Source organism: Lutra lutra, chromosome 4, assembly GCF_902655055.1.
Source record: "Lutra lutra chromosome 4, mLutLut1.2, whole genome shotgun sequence".
NCBI lineage: Eukaryota > Metazoa > Chordata > Mammalia > Carnivora > Mustelidae > Lutra > Lutra lutra.
In genome coordinates this window covers 186,885,875-186,900,692 of record NC_062281.1, presented here as the reverse complement: position 1 = coordinate 186,900,692, position 14,818 = coordinate 186,885,875, and the positions used below count along the sequence as shown (strand labels likewise).

The 14,818-nt window shown below is 49.1% G+C and overlaps 1 protein-coding gene across 5 annotated transcripts in view; it reads left to right on the top strand.

Moving 5' to 3' along the window:
- FHAD1 (forkhead associated phosphopeptide binding domain 1) overlaps positions 1 to 14,818 on the top strand; it is a 127,853-nt gene that overhangs the window by 43,391 nt on the left and 69,644 nt on the right. For all 5 annotated transcript variants that reach the window (XR_007126988.1, XM_047728255.1, XM_047728254.1 and 2 more), the window contains exons 5-7: positions 7,090 to 7,199; positions 10,692 to 10,910; positions 12,956 to 13,079. Coding sequence is in view for 4 of the 5 variants with exons in the window: in XM_047728255.1 (XP_047584211.1) it covers positions 7,090 to 7,199; positions 10,692 to 10,910; positions 12,956 to 13,079 (453 nt within the window). In the remaining variant the exon portion in view is untranslated. The remainder of the gene's footprint in view (positions 1 to 7,089; positions 7,200 to 10,691; positions 10,911 to 12,955; positions 13,080 to 14,818) is intronic.

Sequence of the window (14,818 nt, the reverse complement as noted above, 5' to 3'; positions counted from 1 at the left end):
GGACCTATCCAGAGAGATGCTGGAGAATCCTCATGGAATAGCAGTTGGCTCTTCCTGAGAAAGTGATCCAAGACAGCAAGATGGAGACTGCAACATCTCCTAGGACCAAGCCTTAGAAGCCATTTTGTCATTACACAAGTCAGCTCTATCCCATGTGGGAGAAGACCCAGGGGCCTGAATGCCAGGAGGCAAGAATTATTGGCAGCCCTTTCTTAGAGGCTGGCTACCACAGTCTGCCTTTGGTCCTCAATGATTCACTCCTCACCCACTTGTACAACTCCCTCACCCTCTCCCGAGTTCCCCCAAAGTCTCACCCTATTCCAGCATCAGCCTAAATTCCAGAATCTCATCATCTTTTTTTAAAAGATTTTATTTATTTATTTGACAGACAGAGATCACAAGTAGGCAGAGAGACAGGCAGAGGGGGGGGGGAAGCAGACTCCCTGCTGAGCAGAGAGCCTGATTCGGGGCTCGATCCCAGAACCCTGAGATCATGACCTGAGCCGAAGGCAGAGGCTTTAACCCACTGAGCCACCCAGGCGCCCCCAGTATCTCATCATCTAAATCAAGTCCAGGTACAGATGGGGCTCACTGGGTGAAGTTCCTTGAATTCAGCTTCTCAAGTACCACTTCCAGCAATCTGAAGACCTGTGAACTAAAGAGAGAGGTCATCTGTCCATCACACACCCAACATACCCTGGTAGGACAGACATAGCAGACTGCTGTGGACACAGCTTTTCAACCTTCTGTTGAAAAGGCAAAAACAAACACACAGGAGTCCTTGGCCCAAAGCAATTCTGAAATCCGGCCAGGAAAGTGTTAGAAGTTCCCTGATTAGGACTTAGACCTATTCTTACCCAGAAATGACCCTCCATGGCTCTCGCCTCTGCCCTCTGGTTCCTTGGATTGGCCCTCTGAGTCCTCCTACCTTTTCCAGGAAAGGCATCACATGTTTGCAAATGCATAGTTTTATAGTCAGCTACCTCCCTATAGATGTGTGGGGTACATTGGCTTCTTTGGCTTCGTTTGCTTTCATGGGTCTCTGCCTCCCTCAGTCCACATCAGTAGTGTTTCTTATTGGGGTTCACCCTACTGGCAAAAGCCATGCCCACATATTCCTTTGACATAAGCGCTCCTCTGCCCTGGGCTTCTGCCAAGAGTGGGAGGGACAGCACTTCTTAGAAGCCCTGTTCTTTGCCCAAATCAGTCTCTGAGACACTGGCTCAGATTGTTGTTCATGCTTGACAAAGGACAGTACAATCTTACACTCAGCTCCCTCTTCAGAGCGTGTTTTCCTGAGAGTGCCCTGGATTTGATCTTTGCCCGGAACTTATGTCTTAGATTTCCTTTGTCATGTGAACAGGCAGGGAATCTTCAAGCTCAATGGAGTCCCAGCTCCTTGGGATTCAGCAGTCCCTCCATTGGCCTCCCTCGCCTCCCTCCCCTCCCTCAGATCACATCAAGTGCCAGGAAGGAGGCAGGTGGCACTCTGCCTGGGCTCCATCACCCAGTTCATCAGGAACATTTTCTACTTTCCACATCAACACAGGCCATGTGTTATAAAACTTCTTGCCACATCACGAGGATCCTTATCAGAAGAGAAAAAAAGACAGACAGACAGATAGACAGACCAGGGATGCCTACACATGGAGGAAAGGCCATATGAAGACACAGAAAGTAGCCATCTACAAACCATGAAGAGAGGCCTCAGGAGAAACCAACTGTGATGGCATCTTGGACTCCCAGCCTCCAGGCTATAAGGAATATCATTCCATTGCTCAGCGGCCCAGTCTACGGTATTTCATCATGGCTGCTGAGCTGACCATTGCAAAGTCCATCCTCTGTTGGAGAGGACTGTCCAAGGGTATAAATACCAGGAGATAAGAAGCATTGGTGCCATCTTGGAGACTGGGCACCACACAATGAAAGGCACCCAGTGTGCCAAATCCTAAAGACACAATGCAGGTACACACATGCTGTCCCTGGTGAAGACTGATAATTATCTGATAAGTTCCAGGAAAGCCAGACAGTTGTTGAAATATTGAACCATCTGGCAGATAGCGGTAGCTTAAAACTTCTTAAAGTACATCCATCCCCACTCCTGCCAACCTCCTGCCCCAGTCATCCCATCCCTCCCTCAGGGTTCTCCCCACTGGGACCTCCGAATGATCCAGCAGCTGGAGGGTGTGTCTTGAACTGAGTTAAACCAGTTTGGTCATACATGGTCCTTGGATTCACTGTGAAGGTAACAGGAGCTAATACAGATGTCTGGGGTGGGTGGGGGAACTGCTCCAGCTCCTCCCTGCCTGGGTATAAGGAAAGCAAGTCTCAGATAAACTCTACCCCCATGCAGACTTCTAGTAAACATGCCTTCAGTAGCAAAGGGGTCCCAAACCTCATTCAGCCTGTCCTGTAGGTTTGATCCAGTCCAGGCTCTCTGTCCTTTAAGCACTCTCACCATCACCTGGTAGAAAAGCCCCACTCAAGGCAGCCAGGACAGTCACGGGGGTATCTGGAGTTACTCCCAGAAATGGCATCAGATAGCAGAGATCTAAACCAAGACTGGACACAGGTCCCTCCTGAGCGCAAGGGAGGGGCTCTCCCATACTTGAACTGACCTTCAGCTGACCCGAAGGCAGTACCTTCCTCCGTTTCGCCATCGGGAACCTGTTTCTGACATAGAGCATACAGGGTCATGGGCCACCCATCTAACCAATAAAAACCATCTCTGGCCTTCAGTTTGCTAATTAGGAAAGAGCCGGTGTCATAATTGCCTCTGGACTGTGGCCTGTCCAGAGCAATGCTGCCCCGGCACCCCAGGCATGGGGACTCCTGATTGGGGCAACTGATTGCCCCGAGGTTGAAAGGTAAACGAAGTGCACATATATAGCATCAAACAGGCTCTGGTGAATATTGAAAAAATAAGCCACAGGCCTTGGGACCGTCACTAACGTGCCACAGGGGCATCCAGAACTTGTCTGGATGTTATAATCAAAGCCCATGCCATAGAATTATTGTTTGTTTTTTTAATCTCACTTCTCCCGTATTCCTTTAAAAATAAAAATTCCAGTTATAGATGTTGGCAAGGAAAGAGATATCAAGTAAGGAAGAGCAAAAGGGGAAATGTTCCAGGCCTGTGCTTTCTGACGAGGTAGCCACCAGCCGTATGTGGACTGAACTAAGACTGCTACTGGGACAGAGGAACGAAATGTTTAATTTGCACTAACTTAAATTTCAAAACCGATACCTGATTCAGTTACTGGAAGGTTTAAAGTATGCGTGGAATGTCTTGAGAATGCAAATCTGCTTCTTCAACTGCAAGTTTTGGAGAAGCCCAAATACAGATCAAGTCTTCCCGTTGAAAATGCAGCTTACATCGAGGGGCGCTCTAAGTGTAAAAGGAACCCGGGATCTCAAAGACTTGGTGCCCAAAGGAAAAGAATGTAAAATACCTCCATAGTCTTGGTCTTGATTACAGGTTGAAATAATAATGTTTTAGTGTACTGGATTAAATAAAATGTATCTCAAAGTCAGTTTCATCTTTTTACCTTTTTAATGTGGCTGGTACTAGAGAAGTTTAAATTCTCTTAAAGCAACTCTCATCAGATTTCTATCAGACAGCCCTGCTCAGTGACATTCCCCAGCCCTTCTGTTGCTCCTTATTCTGTTCCTCACTTGCCCCAACACCCCCTTAGCATCAGCTGCCTTCCAGAATTCCTGGGGAGGAAGCAGGAGGAGTATTCCTCAGAGAGAGGGAGCCGCCATCTTGGTGTTTTGGGCTTCTGGGCCCAGAGCCCACTCCCCATACACAGAATACTGACAGAACACGAAGGCCCATGCTCAGGAGTGGCATGAACACACCTGCTGTCCCAGCTGTGAGGCCAGTGCCCCCAGCAGGACCTCCTCCCTAAACCCTTTCTGTCCACAGCTCTGTTGGCCTCCACCATGGAGACAGGAAATCAAGTGGGTGTGTGGGTTAAGTAGGGAGCTTCCAGTTCCCGACTATTTCTAGGGAGACCAACTGGCCCCGGTCTGCCTGGGTCTTTGCTGGCTTTGTACAGAAAGCCCCCCATCCCAGGAAGCCCCTCGGTGCCTGGCAAACCAGGACAGTTGGTCACTTTACCAGTTTCACAGGCAGTGGCTAAAACTCCACCAAGCCCCAAATCCAGTCCTTGGCAATCAGCAGGAAGGGAGACCCTCCATGGGGCACGGTTCATGCAAAACTGCTCCTTGTTGACGGGTCTGCCATGGGAACCAGCCCCTAAATTCCTCACTCACTGCTTCACTTATGGGTTCACCACCAGGGAGGACCTCCTACCCACTGGTGTGTGTACTGGTTCTGGAGCCAGACCAACTGGGTCAGACCTAATTGCCCTTTCCTAGATGCGTGGCCTCTGTCTCCGCACCTGGGCTTCTCCACAGGGCTGTAATAACACCCACCTCACAGCGGATTTTGTGAGCCCCTAGATTGACATATGGAAGGCACTGGTGACCAACAAGCGTTTCGTGAGTTATTGTTTATGAGTGGGCCAGGCCCTGAGCTTTTTGCTCTTAGACAACACTCCTGAGCACCTTTCCCGTCCATGAGCGCATCATGGAACGGGGACAGGTGGGGGTTCGTGCTGGAGCTTGGCCTCTTTCCAGCTCTGTGTGCTTGGGCAGAGCTTTTCTCTCTCTGTACCCGTTTACACATCTGTCAGATGGGATTAGTCAATTCATTTTATGGGGCACAAACTGAGACGTGGTCCCGAACCTCACAGAACTTACCATTCTGTCGGGGAGACTGACATTGACAAAAGGATCACAGAACAGCATCTATGAAGCGGTAACCAGGACAGCACCCAGCAGCAGAGATGCCCCATAACCCCATGGGCTCAGAACTGTAAGGCCCCGACTTAGCTGGAGGATCAGGAAGGTGTCCTGAGGGGGTGACACTCAAGCCAAGCACTGAAAGGCAAGTGACCTTCACGAAGTGCAGAGGGGAGGGAACAGCATTCCAGGTGGAAGGGACAGTGAGTGGCAAGGGTGGACGGAGGGTGGGATGAGTGTGAGATGTGGGGCAAGTGTGGCTGAAGCCTGCACTCCCGGAGGAACGTGGCCTGAGACCCTGTAAAAAGTAGGAAGTGATGGCAGGTGTTAGCCGGGGGGGGGATGTGACCCAAGGTCCGGCTACAGCAGGTCTACCCCAGCCTGTTCTGGTGCAGATGCAGGGACGGTGGTTGGGATCCCAGGCCCGTTTCCCTCCACGCACCCAGGAAACACTGTGGCCGGACCACTCATCCAACACACAAGGCCACGCATTTGCCAGGCACCACGGGCCTTGGACTATGTCCGCTCCTGCTTCTGGAGTCCGCAAACACGGTGGAGACCTCGGGGAGGAAATCGTTGGCTCTGAAATGCATAAATAAAAAATGCAGAATCAAAGGGAATAAATGACTGAGTAAATGTCCACAAATGTGATGCTGTGTACTTCATTAATTGTTAATGTTAACATTCATTAATGTTTCATAGCCTTTGAAAACAATTGGTTCAATTTCTCACTTCACAAGAAGACAAGAATGTGCAGTGATTGCCCAGAAATCAGTCAGCTGGAAATTTAAAACATGCCTCTTAGAGCCAAATGATCTCAAAAACAGAAATAGAGAAATCTTTTCAAGTTCATACACCAAAAAAATTATATATATATATAATTTTTTTGGTGTACAAATATGAATATATATATATATATTCAGTGTTAATGTGAGTAAATTGTAGTGTGTTTGATGTGATACAGAGGGGTCCTCCAAACAGAACAACACCAGGACTCCCGAAAGTCATGAACAACCCTTGTGATATTGAGGGGAAAAAAAAAAAATCAGGAAATCCTAAATGTCTATCAAGTGGGTCCAAGTTAAATGTGCTTGGCACATTTGCATGATGGACTGCAACACTACCATTAAAAATAACTGCAACATAGGGGCACCTGGCTGGCTCAGTCAGTGGAGCACACAACTCTTGATTTCAGGGTCATGGGTTTGAGCCCCACACTGGATGCAGAGATTACTTAAAAATAAAATCTTGGAGCACCAGGGTGGTTCAGTCAGCTAAGCATCTGCCTTTGGCTCAGATCATGATCCTGGGGTTCTGGGATGGAGCCCTGCCTCTGCTGAGTGGGGAGTCTGCCTCCCCTCTACCTACCCCCCTCCCCAAGTTCATGCTTGCTCTTCCATGCTCTCTCTTTCAAATAAAATCTTTTAAAAAAATTAAAAAAATCTTTAAAAAAAGAATAAATAATGAAGGGGATGAAAAGCATAAACTTCTAGTTATTAAAAAAAATAGCATAGCTACAAATACGGACATGGGAAGATGTTTTTTGATATATTGTCAAGTGAAAAAGCAAGCTGGGGGAAAATCTCTACAACAGAAATCCTATTTTGTCTTTTTTGTTTTTTTAAACATATAATTGCAATAAAAATCGCTAACATTTAGTGTTTAATGTTAATATAGTGCTCAGGAGCAGGAAGCTTCTGTAAAGAGAAGCTTTTTCTGTAAATATTTTAGGTTCTATGAGCTATATGGTCTCCATCACAGCTATTCAACCTTGCCTTTTTAGCTGGAAAGCAGCCATAGACAATATGTAAATGAATGACTGTGTTTCAATAAAACTTTATTTACAAAAACAGCTGGGGGGCCAGATTTGTCCCTAGTGCCATAGTTTGCCAACCCCTGCTCTACACCACTACTTCATTTAATTCTCCAAGTGCCCTTTGTAACAGAGACTGTAACGTGTAAGTTATATAACTAAGGCTTAGAGAGTAAATGACTTGTCCAAGGTCACCAGCTCTTACATGGAATAGCAAAAAGCCTAGTAAGGGACACACCAAAGCGAATCAGCACACAGCTAACCCTGGAGAAGACGGAGGAGGTAGCTCTTTCCCTTTCTGATACTTCTATAATGCCTTCTTCATCGCTTTACAATGAACGAAGACACTGCTTTGCCATTTTTAATAACAGCAGGAAAAGAATTATGAAGATAGTCTAGAAAGATCCTTCTAGACCTCAGGGACACTCACAATGTCCTGTGTGCTCTCTGTTGATCTTGTGCATTAGTGTGGACCAATGCTGTGGAACTGTCGGAACCGTCAGGGGTCGATGGAGTTCCCAGGATGGGACCTTCCAGGGATATTTATGTGGACCAGGACACAGCCCAACAGGATAAGGTGAGGAGTCTCTTGGGAAGGACAGAGCTACAGCAGCAAGAGAGACTGCAAAGGGATTGCCTCTTGTTCTCTATGGTCTAGAAGTGCCTTTTTTTTTTTTTTTAACTACTTCTAAGAAACCATCTTTTACTCCCGGGGCATTCAACCAAAGGTTTGGTAACTGCTCATTTCATCCCAAATAACAACATCTACGAGCACAAAGTATTGGCACCTACTGTGTGCTAGACCGTGTCCTGGGCCCTGGACATTCAATTAGCTGAGGAATCTTCACCATTTTCAAAATAAATGTTATCACCCTCACTTTACAAAGGAGAGAGCCAAAGCTCAGAGAGGTTCAGTACGTGGCCCAAGGTTGCACAGTGTGAGGGGCAGAGCTGGGATTCAAAACTGGACCTGGTTAACCTGCAGCTGGTGCTCCTGACTCCCACACAGGAACCAATTGGTCAGCCATGAGTGGTGGGACAGTGTCGGGGAAAGCATGTTCCCTGGCAGGAAGAAGTGAGCAACGAGGCCGAGGACTGAGCGAAGACAGAGGCTTGTTGAAGGACGGGAGAGGTTTAGAATGAAACGGGAATGGGAGCCAGAGCGAGTGAATTCAAGCCCTGCTGGGAAGGGTCCAGGTTGATTTCTCCCTGCATCGACACAAACTAAAATTATCCTAAAAGAAGCAGTCCCGCGATAACTTACTTTCCTTAAAGGCCAGGGCCTGAGCCTGCAGCAATTCTCCGAGTCTGTGAGGAGCAGAACCGCTTGCGGTCCAGGCTAGGCGTGGGAATCCGCAACCTCAGGTGGCAGGTGTCCCCGGACCAGACCTTGGAGAAGTGCTGCAGTGAGGGAAGAAGCCAGGTTCGCCGGACACTGTTACCAGTTCTCTCTTGCTGTGTACAAGCCACCCCAAAACTTAGTGGCTTAAAGTGGCAATTTATTGGGCACCTGGGGGGCTCAATCAGTAGAACATGTGACTTTGGATCTCAGGGTCATGAGTTCAGGCCCCATGTGGGGTGTGAAGCCTACTCCAAAAAAAAAACAAAAACCAAAAAACAAAAAACAGGAATTTGTGAGTTCCCAGAATCTACAGGGTGACATGGAATGTTCTTTTGCTAGTGTCCCCTGACCTCGTTCATGCAACTGTAGTCAGCCAGTGAGATGGCCCAGCCAGTGGTCTCCGATGGCCTCATTCCCATGTCTGGAACCTGAGCCAGCATGGCTGGAGTGATGGGCCTCTGTCTGCACATGGTCTATCATCTGGGACTGCTTCACAGCATGGTGGCCCCAGGTTTCCCGGAGGGCCAGAACAGACGCCGTATGGCCTTAAAGAACTTGCCTGGAGATTGCTGCCCATCACGTCTGCCACATTTTATTGGTCAAAAGCAAGACACAGGACTGGCCCAGACTTAGGGAATGGGGAAGTCGATTCTACCTCTTAAGCGCAGAAGCTGCAAAGCATTTGTGGTCATTTTTCAGTCCTCCCCAGTTTTAAATTGGAAATAGAATGCAACCGCATTTATAATTTTTTTTTCTATTTATGAGCCATTTTTGCCCTGACTTTCCAGGACTCTTTCAAATGCAGGTGCCAATAAACAAATTGGCTTAAGCAAAAAAAAAAAAAAAAAAAAAAAAGGCATTTATTGACTCATCTTCTTGAAAATGTAAAAGCCTACTAGCTTCAGGGATGGCTAAATACAGGAACTTAAGCGAGATCAAAACAGTCCCTACTACTGATCTCTTCCTTCTGTTTCCCTCTGTGTTTGGCTCTCTACAGCACACAGGCTTCCTGTGCTGGAAAAGACAAACTCAGACACATAAGCCCATAAATTTAAAAGACACATAAGCCCATAAATTTAAAAGTTTGTGTTCCAAAAGGAGGCACGATCCTCTCCCTCTGTAATGGATGCGTGAAATCTCTGAGAAAACCCTGCTTGACCAGCTTGGGTCACGCCCAAGGAGCAGGAGGGTGGGGACAGGAAAGAGCAGGGCACATGATTGACAGTCCTACCAAGACTACATGGAAGGGGGACCCCTCTCTCAAGGAAGAGCTTGGGGGCCTCACAGAAAGGCAGCAACTGGATCTGCACAGCACACCTTACAGGCTTCTTTATACTGCAGAGCCCAGCACAGGGCCTGGCACTTAGTAGCTGCTCAATAAACGTTTATTGCATGACTTAATTGGGTGAAACAGGCACGGCTGCCCAGTACAGGATCTGATGCTCTGCCCTGAAATTTTGCCACAAGCATTTGCAGGGATTCAAAGAAAGATCCTTGGCGGCAACTGGCAATGCCAAAGAAGCTTCCTCACAGCAGAAACCCAGTCCTTCCTTGGGCTGGGGAGCCAAAAGGTCGTGGAGCTGATTGGGTAAAGCTCCCCAGGAAACGAGTTGGCCTACAAATTACTCATTTACCTCCTTCCAACCAGTGGGAAATTGTTGGAAGAGCAGGGACTACTTTAAAAGCAGAAATTCTGTAGCTACATTTGCAGATACACCTGGGGACTTGTGTTTCGGGTTTTTTTGATGTTTTATTGATGATTTCTGTTAAGAAGTTAGGGGGATTTTTTTTTTCTTTTTGGGGGGAAGCCTAACAAATTCTTTGGCGGCAGAGCTCTTTCTTTTGGAGAGTTGGAGAACTGGGTTAATTATACCTTTGGGTAGGGGCGCCTGGGTGGCTCAGTGGGTTAAGGCTCTGCTTCGGCTCAGGTCATGATCCCAGGGTCCTGGGATCGAGCTTCGCATCGGGCTCCGTGCTCAGCAGGGAGCCTGCTTCCCCCTCTCTTTCTGCCTACCTCTCTGCTTACTTGTGATGTCTCTCTGTGAAATAAATAAAATCTTTTAAAAAAAATTATACCTGTGGGTAAAGTCGTTAGGCAATTTTGTTTTCCCCAACTAAAAGTTGACATGAGCCCACACGAATAAATCCCTCCTCCTACTTATTTACTCTACAGACTCAGTTACATGGAGTAAGTTTTTATGTCAATAACGCAAAAAGGCAGGAAGTACCATAAGGGAGGAAAGGGGAAAGAAATATTTCAGAATTTATTAAATTTTTTAAGTTAAAAAATAGTCTTCATTATACGCAGGATGTGGCCAAATAGAATATCGTTTTCCTCACAACCTTTCTTGGGTCCCCACTGCGCTAGGCTGAATATTATAAACAAAAATATTATAAATAAACTCCCTAGCAATAAACGTTCCCAGGTGGGGTGGTTGTTCTCAACATGAAAGTGTAATTTTACAGGAAAGGAAATGTTCAGTGCCTGTGAGGTATAAACACCTATTACAGGAGTCTGTATACAAGTGTATCATTTCCCCCAAACTCTTATCTCTGTGAGGTTTTCCAAGTGATGGAGATAACCTTGAAAGTCTGCTTTTCTTCCCCTTCCCACCTACCCTCACCTTCCCAAAAGAATCGCACCGCATTTTCCCTGCATTTTTAAAAATGGGTTCACCCTTGCGGCGGACCCATACCTAGTAAACACCCCATCTGGCCGCCACCCAGGATGAAATCATTCTGCTGCTGGGGAAAGAAATCAGCCGCCTCTCGGATTTTGAACTTGAATCCAAATACAAAGACGCGGTGATAACGAAGCTGCAGAATGAAGTGGCCAGCCTGAGCCAGAGGCTGTCGGAGTCCACCTCGTCCAGGCAGAGTCGGTTGCAGGATCTGGATGAGGACATCGATGCCAAACACAGAGAGATCCAGAGCTTGAAAAACCAGGTAGGTAGACTCGGAGACAAGGTGGTGGAGGCCTTGGAGTCGGGACCCAGGGCGACAGCTGTGGGGGAGAGCCAGGGAAGCACCAAGGGGAGTCACCCAGATAGAAAAGGGGAGGTCAGCGCAGTGCCCCGTGGTATGAGCACACATCCCGGGAATCAGGGGCGTGGCAGGCTCCCAGCCCAGGAGAAACACGTTCACTTTTGTTAAGCACCTACAAGGAGCAAGCTTTGGTGCAAGTTTGGTAGATGCATTGGCTCACTTAAACCCCACGGCCCTCTGACACGTACCATTCTCCAGATGGGGAGACCGAGGCAGACTCAGAGCCTCCCGGGAACTTGCTCAGTTCGCACAGCAAGTTAGAGGGGGCGGGGCAGGTTGAACGCAGGTGTGCGTCCTCGTCCTCGCAGACCCTATGCTTTCACCCCGCCTGCTGCCTCTACCCAGCTCTATTGCCTCAGTGACTCTCACCCCCCACCCCAGCCCCAGCCAGAAAGAGCTCCAGGCAGTCAGCTGGAGACGGGGAGAAGGAATCCCCATCTTCCAAACCCAACCCCCAAGGCAGTTGCTGGCTCACTTGTAGGGAACTTCATCAAACAAAAATCCTCCACATAAGCCCTTCTAGAAGCTCTTCTCTTTGCGCTGTGCCTCTGGTATCGTTGCAATTAAAAGCACGAGGCTGAGAAGAGCTAGAAACACTCTTAAAAATTATCCCAAGTACCTCTTATGGGAAAGCTGCATGTCCCCCACAGAGAATAGTAAGAGGTGAAAGAAACATTTTCACTCCAAGTTTCAAAAGCACAAACATGCAGAAGTATAGCCTTGGGGAGGGTGGGGGACAGAGTCACCCGTGCCCCACCACCTTCCAGCAGGTGTCCTCTTCCCAATATCTCAGATACCCCAGGGAAAAAGCACGTGTACCTACCGCACCCAGCTGTCATAGAATCTGAACAATGATGGTGCTTGAAATGAGCCAGGGAACTTGTGAACCCTTGTTCAGTCTGTTCATTCTCCCAGAGTGAGAATGACAAGGTTTTCAGGGACTGAAGCCAAAAACAAGGACCGTGAGCGCCATCTGCTGGCAAAGGTCTCCGCGCCCTCACGGGCTGCCCCCCTTCCGCCAGCAGGATAAGAGGGTTGACAAGGAGCTGCAGGGTTGACTCAAGGAGCTGCAGGGTTGACTCGAGGAGCTGCAGCTCACACCTGGGTAGTGAGTTCAGAGGACAGTCACAGCTACCACCTGTCTGCCGTGTGCCAGGCACGATCCGAGCTCTTGTACATAAGCTAACTTATTAAAATACTTTTCACAATCCTCTGATTGGGACTGCCATCACCCCACTTAATGAAACAGTGAGACACAATCTGGTGTCCTCCCTGTGTTCATCATCAGCTGTAAGAGCAGCAACAGACACCCAGAGTCAGGCTCCCAAGTCCATGCTGTGCTTTACAGCCGGCAGCCCGCACTCCGGTGCCTAGAGCCACCTGGCAAGGTTGGAACCGGGCGCCTGGAGACCAGCTGAATCCTAACTCCACCTGTGCCAGCCGTGGGATCCTCACCGTTGTGAGACTCAGTTTGCTCGCTTGCAAAATGGGAGCATTGGTGGGGAACCCTCAGCCTCCAGCGATGCTGTGAGGAGCGATGGGAGTAGCATCTGGGAAAGGGCTTAGCGAGCTCTGGAGTGTTCTATGAGATAAAAGCTACCGTTGTTCTCATTCGAGGAAGTTAATTTTATAACCTGCTTCCCTCTCATGAGCTTTGCTCTGCATCTGGTCGGTGCTGGATGGGACCAGCAGCTGGTCTCTTTCTGGCCAAGAGTCCAAAGGTGGTAGGAAGGCACATTAGGGATCGTTTTCATCCCATATGACATGGTGGTCGCTGAAGAACAGCCCCTCTCTTGTACCTTCTACTAGTTAAAACTAAAAAGCTCGGTGTCCCCAGCTCCCCACCAAAGATCAATCCAAATCTGTTGTCCAAACGGGGAGAAGTACCCACGTATCCCATACACCCGGGCTGGCCCCCTCTGACTGTGTGTTGCCTCCTCCCACAGATCAGTGCCCTGCAGAAAGGCTACAGCCAGGTGCTGTGCCAGACACTGTCTGAGAGGAACTCAGAAATCACATCCCTGAAGAATGAGGGTGAGAACTTGAGGAGGGACAAAGCCATCACCTCAGGTGAGCTCTCTCTGATGTGGGCCTGAGAGCTGCCCCATCCTCCTCATTCCCCGGCCACAGCAGACATCACCAATCAACCACCACACCGCTGCTCACTGATCTGGGGTGCAGTCTGAGAGGTCTTCTGAGTGGTCTGTGTCTATGAGTTGGAGGCAGCCCTCAAGAGAGGATTTTTGCCATCCAGTTCCTAGGGCAGGGCCTTTTTAACTATTTGAGGGAAGGTTATCACTTAGTTATGTCTAGCGAGCGCTGGGCTCACCAGGGAGAACACAGGGCACCCTGTGGCTCAGGCAGTTCCAGAAGCCAGCTTGCCTTCAGTACAAGCTGGAATGTGGACAGAGTGGGGTCACCGCATTAGGGCACCTGGTGCGCTTGGGCCCGGGTGAAAACATTTCCTAACTGGCCAGCAGAGGGGGCTGCACACTATAGACCTTGGGGTGGGACACAACACACTGTCCAGAGGCCAGCCGTTTCTTACCCTGGATCCTTTCATTCATTCCACGTGTTAATTGAGCACCTACTAGGTGTAATGCCCTGTTCTAGGTGCCAGGGAGAGACAGCCCTGAGCACAATGTTCCTGTGCTCCTAGGGCTCATATTTGCAAGTTGGGGACAGACACCAAAAAAGTAAACAGGTAAATAAGCCTGTTTCAGAGAAAACTGGCCAGTGTGGGAGCGAAGTGCTTCAGGGGTGAAAGTGAAGGGAGAAGAGCTTAGTGGGTGGGCAAGGACAGGTCTTTGAAAAGGTGAAAGGGAAGAACAGTCAGGAAGCCAGAAGGAAAAGTGTTCCAGGCACAGGGATCACAAGTGCAAAGGGCCTGAGGCTAGGGCCAGCTGGGGGCATGGGAGGAGCTAAAGGTGAGTGTGGCTGGAGTGGGGTAAACATGGGACTGGGGGGAGGGCAGGGTCAGAGAGGGAGGCAAGTCACAGGGAGGAGTCTGGGTTTTATTCTAAGGGGGATGGGGAGCCCCTGGGGTTTTTAGAGAGAAATCACATGCCTGAGAAGGATAGGCCATTAACAGAGAAAGAGGGGAGGGAGTGAGGCAGGCGAAGGGGAGCAGGCAGTGAGTCTGGATGGGACACAGTGCTCTCAGAGCACCTGCTACACAGCAGGAAACGCATCCAGAGCTGCAAAGACCGAGTGAGCGTAATGCTGAGGCACAGGTGAATGGCCATCCATCACTTTATGAATGCGACATCCTGTGCCGGGACTGCCTGACCCCCGGCAGGTTCACCTCCAGGCTTTTCCTCCGCCTCACTCTGCAACTTCCCGCCCCTACCGCCACCACCTGCCAGGCCTGTTCATGCTCTTCCCTGTCCTCAGTTATTTCCTGAGCCCTTCCTGCGCTGGGTCCTGGGTAGAACCACAGAGTTTCAGGCCCCAGCCCGGACCTCCTGAAGGGGCATCTGCACATTGGTGAGATCCCTGGGGTGTCATACGCACATTCAAGTTCCAGAGGCACAGGGCTGGGTTTCACTGCAATAATGGGCCCTGAGGCTCAGTGGCTTATAACAGGCGGGCTCATGTCTTGCCTCCACATTGGTGTCCATCTTGGCTTAGCCGGGGCTTTGCTCATTGTAGCCACTCAGGGACCAGGCTCACAGAGGCCATCACCACACCTGCTTCTGCAATGAGAGAGGCAGGAAAGATGTACAGGGCAGATGGAATGACAGAGACTGGGTTTCAGGCTTTTCTGCCTGAAGCAACCAAAAAAAGAAAAAATTAATCTGCAATAATTA